The 24,643-nt window shown below is 41.9% G+C and overlaps 1 protein-coding gene across 1 annotated transcript in view; it reads right to left on the bottom strand.

Moving 5' to 3' along the window:
* LOC131928352 (uncharacterized) overlaps positions 1 to 24,643 on the bottom strand; it is a 77,655-nt gene that overhangs the window by 29,467 nt on the left and 23,545 nt on the right. The window contains exons 12-20 of the mRNA XM_059284353.1: positions 22,877 to 22,927; positions 22,209 to 22,305; positions 21,385 to 21,474; positions 13,818 to 13,992; positions 12,571 to 12,791; positions 11,482 to 11,675; positions 10,437 to 10,532; positions 9,739 to 9,953; positions 8,636 to 8,773 (exon numbers count right to left, since the gene is read on the bottom strand). Coding sequence (XP_059140336.1) covers positions 8,636 to 8,773; positions 9,739 to 9,953; positions 10,437 to 10,532; positions 11,482 to 11,675; positions 12,571 to 12,791; positions 13,818 to 13,992; positions 21,385 to 21,474; positions 22,209 to 22,305; positions 22,877 to 22,927 — 1,277 coding nt within the window. The remainder of the gene's footprint in view (positions 1 to 8,635; positions 8,774 to 9,738; positions 9,954 to 10,436; positions 10,533 to 11,481; positions 11,676 to 12,570; positions 12,792 to 13,817; positions 13,993 to 21,384; positions 21,475 to 22,208; positions 22,306 to 22,876; positions 22,928 to 24,643) is intronic.

Below are 24,643 nucleotides of genomic sequence, written 5' to 3'. Positions count from 1 at the left end.
AAAAAAACATAATGTAATTCGTTCTTATCGACGGCTTGTTGGTGTTTGATTATTCCAAAGCAAATATTGAACGACCTACCTTGAGAGTGTGCACTTGAGATTAGGTAGATAAACTTTTAAAGTAATTCATATTTTATTTCGATTTTTTTAAAATTAATAATTATTATAATAATATAAATAATAATAATAATAATTAATAATAATAATAAATATTAATAATAGTAATAAAATAATAATAATAATAATAATAAATATTTATAATAGTAATAATAAATAATAAATAATAATAATAACGAAGTGTCTACTCGGAATAAGATTTTTCGGCAAAAGATAGTTCTGCGCATGCGCAGTGACCTATGGCTAGGGTTAGGGCTAGAATGAGGGTTAGGGGTAGGATTAGGGATAGGGTTAGGGATAGGATTAGGGCTAAGGTTAGGGATAGGATTAGGGTTATGGTTAGGGATAGGATTAGGGATAGGATTAGGGATAGGGTTAAGGATTAGGGTTGGTATTAGGGTTCTGCGGTTGTAAACACACGCATGCGCAGTACCATCGAAAACATCGCCGCTAAGTCGTAGTTTCTCTCCATTGCGCATGCGTATCGCATGCGTATCTTATTCCGACTAGAATCGGCCTAATAATAAACCTCCATATGGATGCCTTCGACATTTCTTCAAACCCAAAATTTTTTTCATTAAAAAAATATGAAAAGGGAAATAATGAAAAGGGATAATACATCAACTATATACAACTTACCTCCCTTATTGTACGACCATATTTTTTTTTCAACTCCGCCAATCATAAAAAAAAGTCACAGTAATTACCGCGAGATGAGACGAGACCAGGACCATTCACTACCTACGTCATCTGAGATGAAACGGCCAGACATCTACAACGAACACCTGCGAAAAGCCCCTCCCCCCCCCCCCCCCCTCTCCTCCTTTCCAAACCCACCTCGAAATATTTTGTTTAATTCAGGGTATAAGAGAGCTGCCATCAGGGTCGCCCACGGATACCCGGGGCAAACAGGGCCCTCCCCTGGCTCGGGTTTAAAAAGTCCCCCGCCGGTTTGCACGCATTATGAAGGGTCGGGCTCCCCGGGGGCGGTGGGGGCTTTACGACAGGGCGCCGTGAGGAACCGATTGCGTTGGTTATTTTCTCCCATTGTCCTTGTTTCATGTCACGCTAAGTTTTTTTACGATAACGTGCGGTGGGGGGGGGGGGGGGGGGGGGGCGGAGTTTTTTAGGGGGAGGGGGGGGGGGTGGATCGTAAGGGGTAATTTTAAAAGAGGAGTTATGATTCATAGAAAGGAGGTGTATAGGATCGCGTATAGTGTGAACGAAATTGGCTTTTGTTATAGAATAAGACGTGTATAACAAAACCTGGTGAGGGCATTGGTTTTTATAATCCATGTACGTACCCCCGTGTCATGTGAACTCGTAAGGGGGTGGGGTGGGGGTTGGGGTGGGGTGGATGAAGGACTGACTCTACCCCTCCAAGATGTTCCAATAAACATTCCATGATGCACATTTTATTTTTTTTTTTCCCGATTGCTTTTCTTTAATCTTACCAATCTGACCCAAGTGACTCAATAATCCTCTACGGTTTACCCCCAGAGTTTCTTCCAGGCATCCGCCCCCACCCCCCCCCCCCCCCCCCCCCCCCGCCCCGCCCGAAAGAAAGTCTACCGCCCACCCGAACGAAATGGAATTTATATAGAAAAAATATACATTTAACAGTGCCCCCCCCCCCCTCCCGAAGAAAGTCTACCGACCCCCCGAAAATTTCAAGTCCCCTCCCCCCCCCCCCCCCCCGGAAAAAAAATTCTGGAGGAAACACTGGTTTTACCATCCTGACGGCTGACCCACATGATTCAGAAATCCTCTGAGTTTTTTGAATGACATGGAAGAAAATGGCCACGTCCAGTGCTTTTGTCGGTGACGTTGGTGTATCAATGCCAACAGGAAGAACGTTTGTTAACCTCAGTCAAATATGACTACGATACGTCATGACTGATTATCTTCGATGACTTAGCTTTGATTTTTTTTTTACTGTTAATGTAAGTTACTTATTGAATGCGGATTATCAGGTTATACAGTAGCTCAAAGGATTCGATCAACCATGCTATGCAATCATTTATCTCATACAATCTTTGTCAATCATGCATTTCCTGTAATCATTGTGGAGATGCAAACACACAGCAGCGGATTAACCCAAACTCGCTGATGTTGTATGCGGTGATGGTTAAATGACGTAACCACACTAACGATATACTAGCGGTGTAACCAAGTTAACGATACTCAAGTCATGTAACAAAGTTAACTATATTCTAGCTTTGTAACAAGTTAACAATACTTAAGGTCGTATAACAAAGTTATCAATATTTTAGCAATGTAACAAAGTTAACGATATTCTAGCTATGTAATAAAGTTAATAATAATTTAGTCGTATAACAAAGTTAACAATAATCTAGCTTTGCATCAAAGTTAACGATATCCTAGCCGTGCAGCAAAGTTAACAATATTCTATTAATGTTCCAATGTTAACAATATTCCAACGATGAACAAATGTTAATCATATTCTAACGAGACAACATCGCAAATTTACATATTTTCCATACACAAAAGACTACGACATTGGTAACCATTATAAAGCTAAACTTTTGCCACGAATATACCAAATTTTACGATCTTTTACCACGGCAAAAACCGCCATCTTTGAAGCTAAAAACAAGACATGTATTCTTTTTGTAACGAAGATACTAAAACATAATGATCCACATACGCTTGGTACATAACACCACCAAATACCTTACAACATAAAAACATTTTGTCATTATCATGCTAATTTACATTACTTCACGAGAAAATTAATAACAAAGTTAACAATATTCTAGCTATGTAACATATTCTATAGCTAACCATTATAAAAGCTAACATTATACGACGAATATACCAAATTCCACGATCTTTCACCCACGGCCAAGCGCCTACTTTGAAGCTAAAAACAAGAAAGGCGTTCTTTTATAACGAAGAAACTAAACAAGGTCACGTGATTCTATATTTACACGACTAGGAGCAACAAAATGATCCACCCACTTCAGTTACAACGCCTGCTTCCACCCTTCACCATGTCCACCCACTCTTGATACATAACACCACCAAATACCTTACAACATACAAACATTGTGTCATTCTCGTGCTCATTTACATTAAAGTAAGTAAAAAGTTTCCCTTTCAAACCTGACGGTCTATGGGGCAAATGAAGTAGAGTTCACTTGTTTCTGTGACCTCGGCATATGAAGAGATAATGTGGTCAGCACTATGCTCAGCCGCCTTTACTTTCCCTAACATGAGTTAGGTACCCATCAGAGTTGGGTGGACTCAGGGACGGTCTACTGAATTAAACCCGGATTCGATTTCGAGACTTACGGGTTAGCAGTCCAGCTCTCTACCGCTATATTTACTTCAGTTACAACGCCTGCTTCCACCCTTCACCATGTCCACCCACTCTTGATACATAACACCACCAAATACCTTACAACATACACTCATTTTGTCATTATCATGCTAATTTACATTACTTCATGAAAAAAAAATTATTATTATACTACAACAACCAAAAAATATGTGATCCGCCTCCGAACCTCCAAGATGTCAGACTGACACTTCCATTACAACCCTCCGCCTGTGATCACATCTCTCGCCCAGCCGCCCACCGTCGCCCTTTTCACGCCCCTGCCCACCGGCAACCCCAGCTGATTGATCTCGCGAGATTCACGCTGCCCTCCGCGAGATCTCCGCTACTGGGCGATCGCGTTTCACGAGATCCAAAATGGGAGATGGTTATCGGGGATTAGCTTTCTCTCCCCCCGCGTGATTGGAACACGGGTCCCTTTTGTGAGGGCTTGCTAGAGAAGTAACAATGTAACCATCAAGGGAATTCTTTTTTTTTTTCTTTTGAGAGCTGATAGTATAGTAACAATTTTAATGCTGTAATTTATGCGAACATCTGGTAAACCTGGTAAAAATGTTGGTAAGAGTCGGTAGAAACTTGTATTGTTAGTGCTAGTTTAGAGAATCAACAAACGTCATCAGGGAGGCATTCTATTGGAATCAACAAGGAAAGAAGAAAGCGGGTAGGCTTAAAATAAACTTAGATCAGTTGTCAGTGAAGCAGAAGCAGCCGGGATGTCGTGGACCCAACTTGGAGGAATCACCCAAAACCGAGTACATTAGAAAGTAACGGATAAAAAGCTAGTGCGCAGCGTGTATTTTGTGTGTGCAGGGTACTAACAATCTTTTACAAAGATTTAGGCATTTTACAAAATGAATGCGCGGCAGTTCAAAACTACTGCGTGCCCGCGCAACTTACATGGAACATTGCATGTGGAAGCGTCCCGATTTTCCACAATTTTTCACCAGGAACTCACAGGAACCATTTAAATAAAGAAGACATTCTTTTTAAAGAAATAATTCTTGTTATATATTTTTAACATTTTAAAAATTTATTCAAGGTACAATAAAAACTTTAAACTCTCTGCCCAACCATCTTACATATGAGATCGTAGCATCTTTAATTTCTCTCTAAACTATCTAGATGGGACGGGGTGGTTGGGCGGTAGAGCGCCGACTGCTAGTCCGATCGTCTCAGGTTCGAATCCCGTGCTCGAGTCCGTAAAACGCCCAAAGTCCACCCAGTTCTGAGGGTACCTGACTTTTAGTGAGGGGCGGGTACCTTATAAAGACCTGGACACTCTGTTCCTTCACATGCCGAGGTCACCGTAACATAACTCTACTTCACCTGCACTATGGACTGCCAATCTAAAATTCGGACCCCCGGGCAAATTAGTCTCTTTAGCTTGGAGGGACTTTTTTTTTTTTTTTAGCTATTGCTTTTAGAAATGCTAATTAGCCAGGTAGAAAATGTAAATTATTATATTAGAAATACTAATTGGACAGGAAAAATCTCTCTAAGATTATGGTCTACGGAAATACTTAATGTACTTAAATGTGTTTAAAATAAAACAATTAGAACAAAATTATTGAGGTCGTGGTCTAGTGGTAGAGCGCTAGACTACTAACCCGTAAGTCTTTGGTTCGAATCCGGGCTCAAGTCAGTAGAACGTCCTTGCTCTTGGTGGGGTATCTAACTCACGTTAGGGAAAGTAAAGGTGGTTGGACATAGGGCTGACCACACTGTCCCTTCATATGCCGAGGTTCAAAGAAACAGGTGAACTCTACTTCACTTGCCCTACCGACCGTCAGGTTTTAAAATGGGAACTGAACTTTTACTTTAATTGAGTATATTTAAAAAAAAACTTTTAATGTTGTTACTAACTTAATTTGGTGAAATTAAGTTATTTACAGAGTGATGCTTCTCTAGAGAATCAACGCATCTTTCAACAATACAGGACCTAATGTACATAGGGGCGGCAGAGGGTTGCGTGGGGGGGGGGGGGCGCTGGTATTTTGTGACATTTTGTGACAAGGCATAATTTTTACAGCTCATCCTTATTTATGGTATTCGCATAAAAAAAAACATACTTTGAAGTTTTACGTATCTACCATAGGTGTGGTCCATTTTTATCCAAATACTAAAACCTTTTTTTTTTAAATGCGTGACCGCGTCAGCCATCGTGAATCCTTCATGCTAAGAATATGTGTATTCAACACCTGCAGATTCTGCCGCCCCAACACCTGTGGAGTCTCGCGACCCTCATCCTATCCCACCTATATAAGTCTACCTATAAAAACCACCCTCAATTAAACAGGTGGATGATGACGTTTAATGGCGAGATCAGGATTCGTTCCCAAGCCCCAACACACGGGTTCTCTGTAGGCCTGCTAATCCTGCTAATCCCCGGTTAATCCGTGGCCAGTGCCGGTGAGATCAAACCCCCCGTGCCGGCTCGAATCACGCGAATTTTTTTTTTTTTTTTTAATTTTGTGGTTGGCCCCTGGGTGGCCGATTACTAAGTGTGGGTCGGGCCTGTCCTCGCTTCATATTGTGCTAATGTTATCAGATGGAGTGGTCAGAGAGAGGGGTGATGAAGATGGATGGGGTACAAGGTAGAACTGGTCTGCGGTGGAATATTTCCATTTTTTCGTTTTAAAGCATGGGTTTCTAAGTGATAGTAGATTAGGCCTAGTAGTTTGGGGTTAAGTAAGTGTGGGGGGGGGGGGGTGAAATATGGGCGACAGCTGATTAAATGTGTATCTGGTGAGGTATGGGGGGTGTGATGGTGGATTTGGGGAGGGTGTTGAGGAAGGGTGAGCTAAGGTGTTGAGGGAGGGGATGGTGTTGAGGTAGGGGAGTGTGTTGGGGGAGGGGTAGCGTGTTAATGGAAGGGAGCGTGTTGGGGAGGGAGTGGAGGGGTTGGGGAGGGAGTGGAGGGTGTTGGGGAGGGAGTGGAGGGTGTTGGGGAGGGAGTGGAGGGTGTTGGGGAGGGAGTGGAGGGTGTTGGGGTTGTGATTTGAACTATGTGGCACATTTATATAGTCAACACCTGGACTCATATCAACCCGCCCCCCTCCCCCCACACCACCACCTGCAATCTTTAAGCCATAAACAACAGCAGATCACCACCTGCGAAATACGACCCACAAACTACATCATCACCTGCGGCAGACAGAAGACAGCAGATATTCACAATTTTCAGCTTTTTATCAAAGATTGATTTTTATAAAGAAAAAAAAACCCACCCGGCTTTCAAAATACCACCAGCGCCCCAGCAGTGAGTCCCTGGCATCCTAAATCCCTAGTTATCCCTATCCCAACGATCCCTCCGTCGATGATATCCCTACGCTACCGATCCCACAATAAAAGCGCCCCACCACCAAGAAAATCCCCCACCCCCCTCTGCTGCCCTCTAATCCTTGAATGTATCTCATATACCATCGCTCAACACGGGGACGTAGTCGCGGACGGCTTACGCCGTGGAAGAATGCGCTCAATGAAGGGGAGAGAAGTTATCAGGCGGTGAATCATCTCCCCTTTAGCGGAACTTAATCTCATAATATGTTGCTTTTTTTTTTCTCCACCGGATGCGGGCGATACGGCGGCTTGCCACCCAATTTGGGACCGCGGAGCGCCCCCTGTGTGAAGCGGGGTATGTAGTTAGGGGTATTGCATCGTTAAGCCCGCGCGGTCGTTGGTCATGGTGTAGAGCTCCGTATTTTGTGAAATATGTTCTTTTGTTCCCCCGCGGCGTACGGGATGTACCCCCGTGTTTTTTTTTTGTTTTTTTTTTTAATTTGGTGGAGGAGTTATTTCCCTTGAGGATATACTTTTTTCAATTGTTTCCCCTTCTCTTGGGGATGGAATTTGCTGTATCGGTCAAACATTGAGAGAGATGGAAGGGTGGGGATGGGGTGGGGGTGGGGGGGGGGGGGGACAGAGAAAAGGCGGGGTGGGGGTTGTATTATTAGATACTTTTAAGAAACGCAAAGGGAAATAATTGCAGTGGAAAGTTTTTTTAAGATTGTTATAAAACTAGAATCCAGTCTCGTACAGTGCAAAGGTTCAAAGGTGGAACTGTCTCGTGTGCAATATAAAGGTCATGTTTTTTGTTGACCATATATGTCGTTATGATGGGTCATCCATAAATGACGTCACGCTTTTGGACGAGTTTCACCTCCCCACCTTCCCTCGGTCACACATCGTCACAGAAAGCCAGACCCCACTAATAACATCACACCTCATCATACAGCCCTCCCCCCCCCCCAACACCCATCAAAATTGCAATTGCATATTTCTTAAAACATTTATTTTAAAAAAAAAACTAAAATCTTGACTGATCTCGGTCAACACTATTTTTAATCAATTACGATTACAATTTACTAAAACGGTTTTCTAAAACGCAAAATAACGGCTAAAATTAGTTTTCTTACTTGACTTTTTTTTAATGATGAAAAAGTGTGACGTTACACTACATGAATTCCCCCACCCCTTTCCCCTTACGAGTGTGACGTCATTCATCGACTTCTGTGTCTTCAGTTTCTAGCGGGAGGCTAATATTAACACATAAGCCCGACCACAAATTAAAATAGCATATGGTGTATGTAAGAGCTTAAGGATAGCTGTAGCATTTGGGAGAGGGTTGGGTTTAGGGATAGATGACCCTGTAACGGGAACAGTCGATTCAGTTTTAAGTATCGAATCTAGAAATGTAATTGTCACTTTTTTACATTAGTTATTTAAGGCTTTGCTCTGTTAATTATAAAAAAAATATAAGAAAACAGTTATCTGTGTGAAAAAATAAAACTTTTCTTGCACCCCGCCTCCACCCCCCACCCCCCCCCCCCCCCGCCCTTTTCTTTTTTCTGCTCTTATTGTGTGACGACATTTATAGAGGACCAATGTAAATGTCCACTCCCTTAGTGACTTTTCCTGAAGTCTATCGACTACTACGATCGTGACGTCACTTACAGACTGACACCCTCACCTAACCCATAGTAACCCCTCCACTTTTGACGTCTATCGATTACCACACGTCAGTCGACCCCTTCACGTAACCCCCACTGACCCTCCCCACACGTCAATCAAAATACTAGACGAGTGACGACAAACGACCCCTTCACCTAACCCCCATGTACACCCCCCCCTCTCCTTTTACATCTAACCGGTACTCACATTTTCTCCGAACAGCTCTCCGGCCTCTCCATCCTGAAGCCTCTCTGCAGTTCTCTCAGCAGCTCTCTGGCCTGTAGGGTGGGGTACGGGGTCCCGCCCAGGGTGACGATCTCAAACAAAACAATGCCAAAACTCCACCTGGTCAAATCCGCAAAGAAGGAAAAAATCATTAAAGGGAAACAATCATGAAAATATTTTATAGGTACAAAAATATGGATTATTTCCCTGGATCTATTAAGAACAATAACAATAAGTATGATGATTTAAGTTAGTGCAAAAAATCTAAATTGCAAAACTGCGCTGATCAGTGTCATAGTCTAGTGTTACAGGTTTCATAAATTGTACTTGTGTTTACAACTTTCTGATATAATATCGTGCCGTTTGTACGAGTAAAGTCGTTTGGGGCAATACTTTAACAGTACGAGGGAATTGTTAGTTGGAGAGAGGGGTGGGGAAGTCGGTGGAAAAGGGTCGTTTCTTGCCCCTCTCCCGCTATATACTTTTACCGGTGTCCGCCCCCCGTCCCCGTAAATTCTAGTTCGTCCTCCTAAATTTTCAAGTGCCCCCCCCCCCCCCACCCTCCAAAAAAAATCTGAAAGAAACACTGCTTCCCATCGGTGCACGTTCATGGCGGACCCCCCCCCCCCCCCCCCCCCAAGCTTCAAAGTGTTCGCCTTCCCGGAATTTTGAAGTGCCAATGGAGGGGTGTGAGGAGGAGGAAACAAATCATGCTATGATTGAGTGTCCATTAGAACTCTAACTCACCTACGGCTGAGAACCCGTCTGACTCGACTTGTTCATCAAAACAAGATTTTTGTCCCCGATTGTTACACGAATAAAGTTATTTATTACGTTACCCAAATATTACATTTTTGTATATATATAAGACCTGATGTCTTATCCCTAGGTTACCACTGCTATACGTATTCACCACCCCACTCCCATCTCCGGCTCACGTATTTCACCCCCCTCCCCTCCATCAACCTGACTCAAACATTCATACAAATTCTCCAAAGCTGGCGTTAATTGGAATCTATACACACTTTTTTTTACTACTGCTACGTCACTGAAACATCACTCTACTGACACATCACTCTACTTACACGTCACTGGCCGTGGAAAACGTCATATCAAAGATGGCCTCGATGGACATCCACTTGACCGGAAGTTTACCCCCGCGCCTGCTGACGTAGACGGCGTCGTCGTACACGTACCTGGCCAGCCCGAAGTCGCCGATCTTGCAGACGTTGTTGGCACCGACTAGAACATTCCGGGCCGCCAGGTCGCGATGGACGAACCCCTTAGAGGCCAGGAAATCCTGTAGGGTTGTAGAGGCTGGTTGGTTGAGGGGGTCCGTTGAGGGGGTCGGTTGAGGGGGTTAAATGAGGGGGGTCAGTTGAAAGGGTCAGTTGATGGGAGTCAGTTGAGGGGACAGTTGAAGGGGGGGGGGGGGGCAGTTGATGGGGGGATGGAGCTGAGGGGTTCAGTTGATGGGGGTCAGTTGAAGGGGTCATTTAAAGGGGTCAGTTAAGGGTGAAGGTTAGTTGAGGGAGTCATTTAAGGGGGTCATTTGAGGGGGGTCATTTGAGGGGGGCAGTTGAGTCGGTCAGTTGAAGGGGTCAGTTGAAGGGGGTCAGTTGAGGGGGGGGGGGTCAGTTGAAAGGATTTTGAGGGGGTCATTTGAGTGTTAGTTAAAAGGGTTTGTTGAAGGGGTCAATTAGTTAGGATGTTAAAAAATACCATGTGTCGTCATCAACTTAAGACCCACAACACACTGTGACGTCACCAGCCAACAACTCACCATTCCTTTGGTGATCTGCCAGGCAAACCGGATCAGATCGACAGGGTTCAAAATGTCAACGCCGTTGTTGACGTAATGGTGACCGGAAACCGGAAGCTGAAATTTGAAAGAAAAATTATTTTTATACACATACAAAAAGAACGCATCTTCGGAAAAATTAGTAAATTAGAGTAGCAACATGACAAGTGTGTGTGATTGTAGTGCTCTGCTACTCAGGGGACCAAAATGGATTCAGTCAATAACATCTTGGTGACGTTATAAAAAAAAAATTATTTAAAAAAATAAACTAGAAAATGTGGTTAAATCTCAGTTACGTGGAAAGATAGTGCGATAAGATCTGCACCCATAAATCTTTACTACCGCTTGTTAAGTGGATTTGAACTCGAGACATTTGGTTTAAAACTGGAACGCTCATAATATTTGTCTTTGAAGTAAAGGGAATTTGACGTTTCCTTAGGAATAAGGATCCTAACCGTGTTTTATATGGGGGAAAAAGTCGCTTGTCCTTGTGACTCTCATTATAAAATCTTTTTTGTTTATCCGCACTCGTTATCGTGAAGTGTGTAATATGGGAAGTGTGGCGTGAATCGTGTCTTGTGAAGCGTGAACCGTGAAGTGTGAAGCGAGAAACGTGAAGTATAAAACGTGAACTGTGAAGCCTGAAGTATAAAACGTGAACTGTCAACCCTGAAGTATAAAAAGGGAAGCCTGAAGTATAAAACGTGAAGCATGAAGTATAAAACGTGAAGCGTGAAGTGTAAAACGTGAAGCATGAAGTATAAAACGTGAAATGTGAAGTTTGAAGTATAAAAAGGGAAGCCTGAAGTATAAAACGTGAAGCGTGAAGTATAAAACGGGAAGACTGAAGTATAAAACGTGAAGCATGAAGTATAAAACGTGAAGCCTAATGTATAAAACGTGAAGCGTGAGGTATAAAACGTGAAACGTGAAGTATAAAAACTTGAAACGTGAAGTATAAAGCTTGATGCGTAAACTGTAAAAGATGAAGTGTGAACTATAAAACGTAAAGCGTGAAACCCCCCACCTTCTGAATCTCGTGACGTCGCGTCTTGAGGTAGTTGAGCAGGTCACCGTGACCCACGTGCTCGACCAGCAGACAGATGGGCTCGCGCCGCGTGCAACAGCCCAGCATGCTGACGATGTTGTCATGGTAACCGATCCTCTTCATCAGCTCGATCTCCCGCAGGAAGTCCTGCTTGTAGGTGACATCACATCCGTCTGTATCGGGAGAAAACATTACATTTTAGCCTGATTCCACAGGGACACCAGATGAATTAATGTTAACCTTAAAATTTGTAACAAGCGCAAATGACAATGTGAAAGTGCCCTTTCAAACACTGGGCAGATGAAGTAGAGTTCACCTGTTTCTGTGAACAAGACATATGAAGGGATAGGGGTCAGCACTATGCCCAGCCGCCTTTGTTTTCCCTAACGTGAGTCAGGTACCCAATCAGAGCTGAGTGGACTCAAGGACGCCGTAAAGGCTGGATCCCGGGCAGTGTTTCTTCCAGACTTTTCTCCGGGAGGGGGGGGGGGCACTTGAAATTTTCAGGGGGGAAGGGCGGTAGACTTTCTTCGGGGGGGGGGGGGGCGGACACTGTTAAAAGTATATATTTTCTATATAAATTATATAAATTTCATTTCGTTCGGGGGGGGGGGGGGGCGGGTTAGCCAAGATTCGCTACTGTTATTGTACACGCGCTTTTGCTCCTAAGGGTGATTGCTGCATAGCCTTAGTCCTAACCCTGATATTAACTCTAATACGAACAAGAACCTTAAACTAAGTGGCGATACAGACAGAAAACGGAAGTTACGTTACTGCATTAACCTGTTGGTGAACACAGAACTATTACTAATCCTAACCAATGTAACCATAATCCTCAGAATAGACAGAAATAATCACTTGAATGGTGTTAGAATTTACCGAGCCACGTCTGCGGCGTATTTTATGTGCGCGGTGTTCTAAAAGTCGTATACAAAGATATATGATTAATATATATGTGTTTTACAAAATGACTGCACGTGGCAGGTTCAAAATCACCGGCCGGCAGCTGAACAGCGCACCTTAGAGGGAATTTTGTCATAACAGTAAAAAACGAATGTGACCTCTGACCTTGAAGTTTTTTGACCGCCACTGTAGCGTGGGTGGTGTCCCCTTCCTGGGACCACATCCCTTGGTCACCCAGTCCGGAAGTGGCGCCCCTGTGAACCAGCAGCGCCCGGGAGATCCGCCCCTTGAACACTTGGCCGAACGCCCCCGACCCCAGCACGGGGCCAAACTTGACACAGCTGATAGGGAATTCCCAGTCGTCTGCCGCCTGTGGGTCAAGGCCGCTGGGCAGATCGAATATAGAATAGGAGCAGAAGTTTAAATAGCTGCTGGAGACAGTATTTTGGTGAAATAATTTTGCTAAACAATATCCAAATATTGAGCAATAATTACAAATGTATAATAATTAGTTTTTTTATTTATTTTTTTTAAATTGAAAAAAAAAAGTAAGGAAGAACACAAGGAATAAACCACAAATCTCAGTTGTTGTTTTTACTTTCGAGAAAAAATAGATTTTGCGTTTGAGATCAATTGTTGTTAAAAGTGAGGCATAATTTTTAACATCCTAAATATTGAGGGGATCCTGTTGTTTTTACGATTTCATATTGTTTATACGTGATAGATATACACTAGTACTATATGAATATGGCGCGAACTCAAAAATTTCAAAAAATTGAGCATCTCTGGTTTGTCCAATCAGGATTTTGTGATACATCAACTCCGTACGTGTATTATTGGCCGTTAACTAGGTCGTCTTAATACCAGGATTTTTGTGACGCCCATAACCGATGTCACGCTATTTCTACTAGCCTTCTCTGTCGTCACACATGATGATAAAAGTCAACCGCTCCTCCCCCTTCCCCCACTACCACCACCTCTCCCCGCACCAGCACGTCGACGACCTTTAGCAAAACCGTAACTTTATTGGCTGTTTTTTTTTAAAGGGATGTAATCAACCTCGAAGAGTTTGTCGAAAATATTAATTGAATAGTTTCCCTTTGTACGAAAATAATATAAGATTCGATGATTTATTTTAATTTTTTTTTTTTTCCTTTTCTTTTTAAATGTTAAAAAGAAAAAAAACAACTTAAAATTCAGTTAGTAACATTGTTTTAAAAAATACAACAACAAATGACGACACACTTTCTTACCCCCTTCCCCCTACCATAGTTTCTTCACGCAGTACATAGTCACCCAAGTCTAAACACTCACCCACCCCATCCAAATAAACAAACATGTGACGTCATTCACAAATGACCCCCTAATATCTGCATGCTCAGCTACAGACACTAGAACCAAAAACCACTCACCCGTGACCAGGAGTTAGCACCGAGTACAGCCTGTCGTCTGCCAACTGCACGAGCGTGCCGAGCTTGCGGGAGTGCCTCCTCCTCCTCCTCCAACACAGCACGATGAGGAGGAGGAGGAGGGCCAGAGAGACGACAGACAAGACGACGGCTAGGTCCGTCCCGATCGCCGGCTCGTCTGTGGGAAACAAGAGCACAAAGTGTGTGATGTGAGTAACTGGATATTGTACGCGATTGTTGGCCTTGATTTGGTGAACTAACGTTTTCAACCCCCCTCCCCCCTCCACTAATTTTTACACACCATTGAAAAAATCTGACCCCCCCCCCCCACCTCAACTACAGTGACATACTTTAAGTCACACATAATACCGGCCGTTCTAAGGTTTTTTTTTTAAAAGGGATATAACCTAGCCTGGATATTTTTTTTTTGCTAAATATTAATTGAGTAGCTTCCCATTGTAAACAAATTAGGATCAATGTTAGATTCATATTAAAACGTTTTTCTTAACTCAGCTTCGCGTTTGTTTGTTTGTTTGGTTGTTTGGATGTTTGTTGTTAAAATTGACATCGAAAATTAGCCCACTTCTGATTGCTCTAGAGACCTGAAATTTGGCATGCATGCTACTTTCGCCTAACAATTTCAGATGCAATCATAAAAACTAGCAATTAGTGACCGTAATTAGCTTAATTTAATTACGCCCCAAGGACCATAAAATTGAGGACATGATTTCTAAAGATACCGACAAGACTTGAGGCCTATTGACACAGTTACTTCGGCCCCAATCGATGTGAGCGCGCTGGCCGTGATCGTATAGTGGTTAGTACTTCGCGTTGTGGCCGCGACAACCCAGGTTCGAATCCTGGTCGCTCAAGATTTTTAGTCCGTGTATTTATAAACATTTTTTTAAAAACCACGTTTTTCATGTGTAGCAACGGACTAAAAAGGAGAACGGACACGGTAACACATTGTTAACGGTGACACGGTTGGTACGCTGGGCATGCTAAAATACACATAAACACGTTTTTCCTTAACTCAGCTTCGCGTTTATTTGTTTGTTTATGGGAGATTTGATCACGTGATTCGTGAGTAGATCTCCAAGCCAGCAACGTAAATTACACCCTTTCTCTGTTTAAAGCGTATCGGTCGCTCAAGATTTTTTTAGTCCGTGTATTTAAAAACACTTAGTCAAGTCATACTTAATCAAGTGATTAGATAAAGTAGAAAATAAACTATATAAAAAACTTTTTAAAAACCACGTTTTTCATGTGTAGCAACGGACTAAAAAGGAGAAAATAAAATACTTAAAAAAAACTTTTTAAAAAACCACGTTTTTCTTGTGGACTAAAAAGTAGAAAATAACTATTTACATACATTTGATGACAAAAAACGTGGGTCGGGCAGATGGGTCGGGAAATTTGATGGTGAACGTACCCACGTTTTTTGTCATCAAATGTATGTAAATAGTTATTTTCTACTTTTTAGTCCACAAGAAAAACGTGGTTTTTTAAAAAGTTTTTTTTAAGTATTTTATTTTCTTAACTAACACGTCACACTTTTTTAATGGTAAAATAATTTCCCGACCCATCTGCCCGACCCACGTTTTTTGTCATCAAATGTATGTAAATAGTTATTTTCTACTTTTTAGTCCACAAGAAAAACGTGGTTTTTAAAAAAGTTTTTTTTAAGTATTTTATTTTCTCCTTTTTAGTCCGTTGCTACACATGAAAAACGTGGTTTTTAAAAAAGTGTTTATAAATACACGGACTAAAAATCTTGAGCGACCAGGATTTGAACCTGGGTTGTCGCGGCCACAACGCGAAGTACTAACCACTATACGATCACGGCCAGCGCGCTCACATCGATTGGGGCCGAAGTAACTGTGTCGATAGGCCTCCAGTCTTGTCGGTATCTTTAGAAATCATGTCCTCAATTTTATGGTCCTTGGGGCGTAATTAAATTAAGCTAATTACGGTCACTAATTGCTAGTTTTTATGATTGCATCTGAAATTGTTAGGCGAAAGTAGCATGCATGCCAAATTTCAGGTCTCTAGAGCAATCAGAAGTGGGCTAATTTTCGATGTCAATTTTAACAACAAACATCCAAACAACCAAACAAACAAACAAACGCGAAGCTGAGTTAAGAAAAACGTTTTAAAAAAAAAATTCTAAAATTCGGATTTCAATATATAAATACAGATGGTAGCTGGAGTGAGGTTAATACAATTAGTAATTAACCAGATAATCTTGGGGGAGCTACCATCTCCTACCGAGCGCGTCCCCAGGTGGCGGATAGGGGAGAGGCCCTTAGATATGAGGGTTAGCTGTGAATACCAAATAAACAGCCGTGGACCAACTGGTTTGTGGTCATGGAGGATGAGGTGGGATATCCATTGGTTAGGATATCTAATAAAAAACATCTCATAAATCCAAGGAAATGACTTCAACGGCGAGCATGGGGCGCTTTAACTCCAAACCCGGGCAGATGGGGCTCGTTAGCTGGGGACAGCAACCCATCTAGGAGAGACAACTCCAAAATCAAACAGCTACTGCCTTGTAGTTTGTTCTTGGGTGATCAAAGGCTATGGAAGCAAATCCAGAAAGAAAAGCAGGCTGAAGTCGGAGTCAACGGGCCATCTAGTATGGCGCATAACATGCTGGCACGCACTGCTTAATTTTATGATGGAGGAAAGAAATAGGACTAACAGAAGTGGCGTCCTGCCTGTGGAATCCCGCCGCGCAGGTAGGGGGCCGGGCTCTCCGCCTCGAAGGAGCCCACAAAAGCGAGCTGGTGGTTCCTCTATTCTTGCCTGGCCAGCCAGGGGCAAGGATCAGAAGGTAAATTCTACTGGCCAAAATAGTGAGGAAAACAACAAATTACTTGTTATCCTGCAGTGGAATGCAGAGGGAGTTCATAAAAAAAAGGAAGCCTTAAAAATATTCCTACATGAAAATAAAGTAGACGTTGCTTGTATTCAAGAAACTCACCTCAACAACAATCTTCGCTTCTCTATTAGAGGATACACCTGCATAAGGCAGGACAGGGAAAACAGACCTAAAGGAGGTATCCTCATTCTCATAAAAAATGACATTCCAACAACAGATATCGTTATACCAAACTCAACAGCATCTGAGATAATGGGCACCAAACTCATACTTGCAGAAGGTAACCTAAATATCTTCAATTGCTACTGTCCTCCTGATAAGGACCTGGAACTGGACCGCATCTCCCTGCCAAACAGCGAAGAGTGCCTGGTTGTGGGAGACATGAACAGCCACTCCCAGAGCTGGGGTTACCCTGACCTCAATGTTAAAGGAGAGGAAATTGAAGAATGGCAAGCAGAAAATAGGCTCATCCTTCTAAATAAACCTGATGACAAACCAACTTTTTACTCAAGGTCTTGGTTAACCACGTCTACCCCCGACCTAGCTTTTGCTACTAATGGCATATCCAAAAAATGCAAAAGAGAAGTTGCAGATCAACTAGCCACTAGCGACCACCGACCAATCCTGATCCAGATAGAAACATCAAACAGGCCAATTGAAGCCAACCCCCGCCCTAGATGGAACTACAAAAAAGCTAATTGGGAGCTCTTCTCTTCCCTCACAGACTCCTACACAAGACCAATCAACTGTAAAACCAATCAGGTGAACAAGTCATACACAGCCTTCTCAAAAGCAGTTCTGTTAGCAGCCAAAAAATCTATTCCAAGGGGAGCAAGGAAAAATTATATCCCAAACTGGACTCCAGACCTCCAGATACTCCATGACGAGACAATTGATGCTAGAAACATTGTTGAAGATAATCCCACTGTAGAAAATAACATAAAATTAAAATCAGCAAACGCAGTTTTTAGAAAAAAGTATCTAACTGCATTGAGGAAAAGCTGGCAAGAAAAAACAGAACACCTCAATGTAGATAGAGATGGTCATAAACTATGGAGTATTGCAAAAAGGCTAAACCAAGAAGAAAACAGAGCTACTCCCATAGTCATCGACATTGAAAACACGATCAAAACAGAAAAGGATGCAGCAAAAGAATTTATAACTCACTTCAGCAAAGTGGGACAAATAAATATCAGCCACCAAAGAGTAGAAGAGGTTAAAAATCAAACTGAAGTTAAAGAAAAACTACAGAAAGTCTCTCCCCCCTCCTCCACTGGAATGGTAGCTCGAATTAGCAAGAAGGAGCTTGAAGAAGCAATGAAGCTCCTCAAACTTAAGCAAGCTCCAGGCCCTGACAAAATCTCAAATGATATGCTCATGCACCTGGGCCCAAATGCTAAGAAAAAACTGCTCCAAATATTTAATGCAAGCTGGAAATCTGGGAAAATCCCAAATATTTGGAAAAAAGCAATCATGATACCTGTTCAAAAAATAGGAAAACCCAGGAACAAAGTCGATAGCTATCGCCCAATAAGTTTAACAAGCTGCGTTTGTAAACTGATGGAAAGAGTAGTAAACAACAGACTGACCTGGTTTCTAGAATCGAACAATCTACTAGCAGACGAACAGGCAGGCTTCAGGAAGTGCAGATCTACTGAAGACCAAATCACCTTCATTTCTCAGGAAATAGAAGATGGCTTTCAAGAAAAAAAACCAACCTCAATAGTGTGGGTCGACTTTGAAAAAGCCTTTGACAAGGTTTGGGAGCAAGGCTTAATTCTAAAACTAATAAACCATCAAGTATCTCATAACATGCTAAACTGGATAAAAGGTTACCTAAGCAACCGAAAAGCATCAGTCTCCATGCAAGGAATAAAATACTTAAAAAAAAACTTTTTAAAAAACCACGTTTTTCTTGTGGACTAAAAAGTAGAAAATAACTATTTACATACATTTGATGACAAAAAACGTGGGTACGTTCACCATCAAATTTCCCGACCCATCTGCCCGACCCACGTTTTTTGTCATCAAATGTATGTAAATAGTTATTTTCTACTTTTTAGTCCACAAGAAAAACGTGGTTTTTTAAAAAGTTTTTTTTTAAGTATTTTATTTTCTCCTTTTTAGTCCGTTGCTACACATGAAAAACGTGGTTTTTAAAAAAGTGTTTATAAATACACGGACTAAAAAAATCTTGAGCGACCAGGATTCGAACCTGGGTTGTCGCGGCCACAACGCGAAGTACTAACCACTATACGATCACGGCCAGCGCGCTCACATCGATTGGGGCCGAAGTAACTGTGTCTATAGGCCTCCAGTCTTGTCGGTATCTTTAGAAATCATGTCCTCAATTTTATGGTCCTTGGGGCGTAATTAAATTAAGCTAATTACGGTCTCTAATTGCTAGTTTTTATGATTGCATCTGAAATTGTTAGGCGAAAGTAACCTGCATGCCAAATTTCAGATCTATAGAGCAATCAGAAGTGGGCTAATTTTCGATGTCAATTTTAACAACAAACACACGCGAAGCTGAGTTAATAAAAACGTGTTAAAAAAAGAAGTCACACAGTAACTATAAAAAATGGAGTCCCTCAAGGAGGAGTCTTGTCTCCTACTCTCTTCCTCATTTATATAAATGACCTAAATGAAAACATCCCAAGGAGAGTAAAAAGAAGCATGTTTGCAGACGACCTTTCACTAATCAGCACAGAGGAATATATTGGTACCTCAAAATTTCGTCTTCAAGAAACACTTGACAAGCTCGGCAAATGGACCAAAAACTGGGGCTTATCCATCAATACCAAGAAAACAACTTATTCAATCTTCACCTTATCAACTAAACATAAAAAAATGAAACTTACCCTAGAAAACCAAGAGCTAGAAAAAAATGACCACCCCAAATACCTAGGAGTCACTTTTGACACTCGACTTACCTGGAGAAAACAAATAGAAAACACACAAAGTAATGGGATCAAAAGACTTAATCTAATGAGGAAACTGGCAGGAACAGACTGGGGAGCAAATCACCACATCCTGAAAAAAACCTACACCAGCTATGTGAGACCTACGTTAGAATATGGTGCTTCGGCTTGGGGCTCAGCAGCAAAAACAAATATTAGCAAAATTGACAAAGTTCATAACATTGGATTGAGAATAATGACAGGAGCCATGAAAACAACACCCATAAAAGCTATGGAGGAAATAGCCGCTCTTAGCTCAATAGAAGAAAGAAGAGAATCAAAAATCCTCACTCAATACACAAAGCTAGAGGCACTGGAAAACCATAACCTAAAACAAAAACTCCAGAAACCCAGTCCATCAACCAGACTACAAAGAACAAGTTTCATCAAAGAAGCAAAGAATCTGAAAAAGAAATATGAAATCGAAAATATCATTCCTGAAGCAATAAAAACTCAAAACCTCTCCCCGCCTTGGATCTCCCACTGTCACTTAACCATTATTGACTCAATAGACACCATAGGAAAAAAATCTGACTATGATCTAGAAGAACTTAGGAAAATAACAAATAAACACATTAAGGATCAGTACCCCAGCAACACCTGGACTAGAGTTTTCACAGATGGCTCAGCTGAAGATGCCACAAAAAACGGCGGGGCTGGCATCCTTATTGAATGGCCAAGCGGAGAAAGCCTGGAAAAGGCAATAGCCACAGGCAGCCTATCCGACAATTTTAGGGCAGAAAAAGAAGCTTTAGAACACGCAGCAAACCTCCTGTCAGAACACCCTGAATCACCGAATAGTCAGATTGTATTCCTTACAGATGCCAAATCAGTCCTACAATCCCTACAAAATCCGGAGTCCTATATTCAAACACTTATGACAGCACTAGAGAGGCTTAAATATACCTGCAGCAGAATTGTGCTACAGTGGATCCCGGGCCACTGCCAGATCCAGGGAAACGAGATCGCAGACCAGCTGGCAAAAATTGGGGGAAAGAAACCACAACCGGAAATTTCGCTACACCCAAAAGAAATAAAAAGAATAATTAAAAACAAACAAACGCAAATGTGGTCTGTCACACACCCTCACTACATTAAAGACGACGGCTATTACAATTTAACACGAAAACAACAATACATAATCTTTCGACTCAGAACAGGCCACAACAGACTAAATCAACACATGCACAAAAAACTGAAGGTTGGGTGTAGCGAAATGTGCCCTTGTGGCAAGGCCCCGGAAAACACTGAACACGTACTCCAGGATTGTACTCTGTATAGCCAGGCAAGAGGCAGACACTGGCCCCAGCCCACCCCACTCAGGGAAAAATTATATGGGACACCTGACAAACTGGAAACCACAGTCCGGTTTGTCCACGAAGTTGGTCTTGTTGTCTGAATCCTCCACCATATTCAAAAATTAAGAACGAAGAAGAAAGAAAAAGAGAACCAGATAATGTTAGTTACCCCGCAAGTGAAAAACAATGACCAGGTACTATGGACCTTAGGTCGAAAGATTGTCTTTAACTTTTGTGATTACTAGCACTATCTGTTTTTCTTACTAAGATTTCAAATATACCTATTTTAAATGCATCAGTGTGACGTCACATTTTTCCAAATCAACCCCCTCCCTCCATCCCCCAGTCATCTAGAATTGAGCCGTCAAATATAGAAGACCCCCCCCCCCCAAGTGTCCAAAAAATCATGTTGAGTTACGATGACTCACCTTTGACCTCTTTTTGAACGGTCGGGCTAGTGGTGACCGCTGGGGTGACGTCATTCGTGTCCGACGGAGCGGAAGCCGAGTTGTTTGGTTCTGTGGGAGACAGGAAAATAAGTAAATAAACGTGGCGTCGGGAGTAAACATGGCTACGGCCTTAGCAACGGTGTATACGGCGTGGGACTGTGCTGTGACGTCAGGTGAGTTGTGTTCACGGATGTTTTTCACGCATGAGAGCCGAATATGGACGCTAGTCAGGGGCAGATAATTGTCTTTAGAGTTAAGGGTTGAGATCCTTAACAATTTACCGAGTTTTTCAAAGCAAATTTGTCTTATGTGGTGTCGACTTAAGCAAGAACGAACAGAATGGAAGTAGGTTAAACCTGCCGCAGTAGTTTAAACCTGCCGCAGCAGTTTAAACCTGCCGCAGCAGTTTAAACCTGCCGCAGTAGTTTAAACCTGCCGCAGTAGTTTAAACCTGCCGCAGTAGTTTAAACCTGCCGCAGTAGTTTAAACCCGCCGCAGTAGTTTAAACCCGCCGCAGTAGTTTAAACCTGCCGCATTAGTTTAAACCTGCCGCATTGGTTTAAACCTGCCGCAGTAGTTGAAACCTAGTATATGACCTTTTAGAACACCGTCCACACCAAATTCACGCTGCACACTAACTTTTCTCTTTCAAATGGAACGTTGCCCACCGCCACGCATTGCTTACTATCCACACAGCAAGCAGATCTCTCACTCACCCAAACCTACGGGGTGGTACGCTAAAGCCAACTGTTTACCCGAATGACGTAAAAACGAGATTCTAAACTGCTGCGACTACAACCCACCTATGCGAGCGCTGGTGGTGAAGCCGCTGATGATGCTGTTCAGTGCCGCAGGTTCCTGTCCCTCTACGCTGCCGGAGACGTTCATCAATGGCACCACCTGCAAGAGAGTTAGGTTGTGGGTGAATGCAGTGTTTCTTTCAGACATTTTTTTTCAGACAGACACTTGAAATTTGAATTTCCAGATGGGGAGGGGGGGGGGGGGGGGCGAGGGCGGACATTTGCCGAAGTATATATTTATCTTGTATGAAAATTCTAATTTGTTCTGAGGAGGGGGGGGTAGACGAGCCTCAGAGGCGTAGTGATTGGGGGCGGGGGTACATATGTCTCCGGGCGTTGACCCTAGGGGCGCCATAGTAAGTTCATTTTAGCTGCTATTTTGAATTATAAATATAAAAAAATATAGGCGGGGGGCGCCAAATTGAAAGTTTGTCCCCGGGCGCCGGGAGGGGTCGCTACGCTCTGTCCTATCCTTACTCAATGTTAATGTTGAGTAAAACCTCAATGCGTCTCCAATATCCGCCAACCTCGCAGTCATCACAGGTACTAAACTAAACTTTCGCAGTGTAGGGTTGAAGAGTGAACTTATCACGCGGTAGTTTCATCTGTGGGGCTAAGGTTCAAAACCATGCGAGATTGATATTTTTTTGTGGATACGCCTCTGCGCTTACCTTGACCTTGTAGGTCGTGTTGAAGGTCAGCCCTCTCAATGTCACGTGTTCCTAGGTGAAGGAAAAAATGCAATACTTTTTAAGTAACAATGTGCTAAGTATCTATTACTCAAGTAACAATGTGCTAAGTATCTATTACTCAAGTAACAATGTGCTAAGTATCTATTACTCAAGTACAGAGCCGGCGTTAGTGTGACCTACTTAGGTCCAGTAATGTTTTATTTTGACATTGTGTTAATACCATATATGGATTGATGGTGCAACTACCGGGGTTTTTCCACTGTCTTATTAAGAGTGTCTAAGACGTAGAAATTTTCCATCAAGATCTGATTGATTAATTCAGACCAGATGACCACCCCAACCAATGGCCACATGAGTTGAGTATAACCTCCCCTGTTGCCTAAGTCTTTAACTAGATCGCCCACAGGCGACACGAGGCAGTCTACCTTGATCAAGCGGTCCATTATGACCAGGCCGTCCATTTTGTCCGGCAATAGATTCTGACCATTTGAACGTGAGAGAACTTAAGTCCTGAGTGTGCTATGCATTCCTAAGTTGTTAAAGTGTTCTAATATTATATTACTTGATGCCAAGTGATTCTTGATGCTATAGCAGTGTTGTGTGACCAGTGGCTATTTTTATACAGTGTTAGAATCTGTGATAGTATTTTTTCTTACGCTTTGTAAGTTGGGTTTTGTTATTTTCTAAATTAAATATTTTATCTTGTTTAACCTAGTGTTCTGCCACAACTGTGTTCGCTTATTAAAGGTTGTATGCAGATTGAATGAGTTGTTAACTTCAATAGTATCACTAGTTTTCCCTAGACATCGAAATCGAGCCCTAGTGTGTTGTTGAGTTAGTGTTCATTCATTTAGGCTTTATGTCATTTGCATATAACCCCAAAAAAGAATCCGGGGGCGTTCACCATCTATCTGGCTGGTAGATAGGTGTCCGTTACATTAGGAATACGCGGGGCCTAGGGCCAACCATCCGCGCGGGGCCTTTCCATTATATATATATATATATATATATATATATATATATATATATATATATATATATATATATATATATATATATATATATATATATATATATATATATATATATATATATATATATATATATAAAGGCTTATATAATGTGATGTACACATAATAACACAAATGTTTTGGAGTTTTTAAGCTAATGTCAAACTTTCCACTATAATAACAGATTTTTATCTCTCCCATGTATTAACCCAATGTTCTTAGTTTTTTTTTCCTCGCTAAGATATTAAATCACTTTTGACAGTTATGTAATTCATACCAAATCACTTAAGAAAATTTAATCACGTGCCGAATAATTAGGAAAATAAAGTTTACAATACAGCGAACTTGGCCTGATGTATCAAAACAGTATAGACTTCAAAATTTGTTTAGAATTCATACAATATTTTAAAACCAAAATCATTATTGTCTTAATTATTGTAAAGGATTTCCATACGATAAAAAAATGTGCTTAATCACTCTACAAATGCAGTTAAGTTCACCAAAGTATCAGATATAAATTGAAAGACCGCGTTTTTGGGGGGAATATCAATGACTACTTAATCACAACCCTCCATTGCCTCAACGATGCCCCTTCCTCAATCAAAGTTGTGCGACGAGGACAATTCGCTGACTATATCATGTGAGCACCACTGGAAGACGATTGAATAAAACAATTTGGATGAAAACGGTAAAGTAATAATTCTGTCTTGGAACGGATGAATCCTTAAAATGACAC

The sequence above is a fragment of the Physella acuta genome, unplaced genomic scaffold (genome assembly GCF_028476545.2).
Source record: "Physella acuta isolate Inbredline_101_S28 unplaced genomic scaffold, ASM2847654v3 ptg001488l, whole genome shotgun sequence".
Taxonomy (NCBI): Eukaryota; Metazoa; Mollusca; class Gastropoda; family Physidae; genus Physella; species Physella acuta.
The sequence above is the reverse complement of the archived record's forward strand: the minus strand, read 5'-3'. Positions and strand labels throughout refer to the sequence as shown.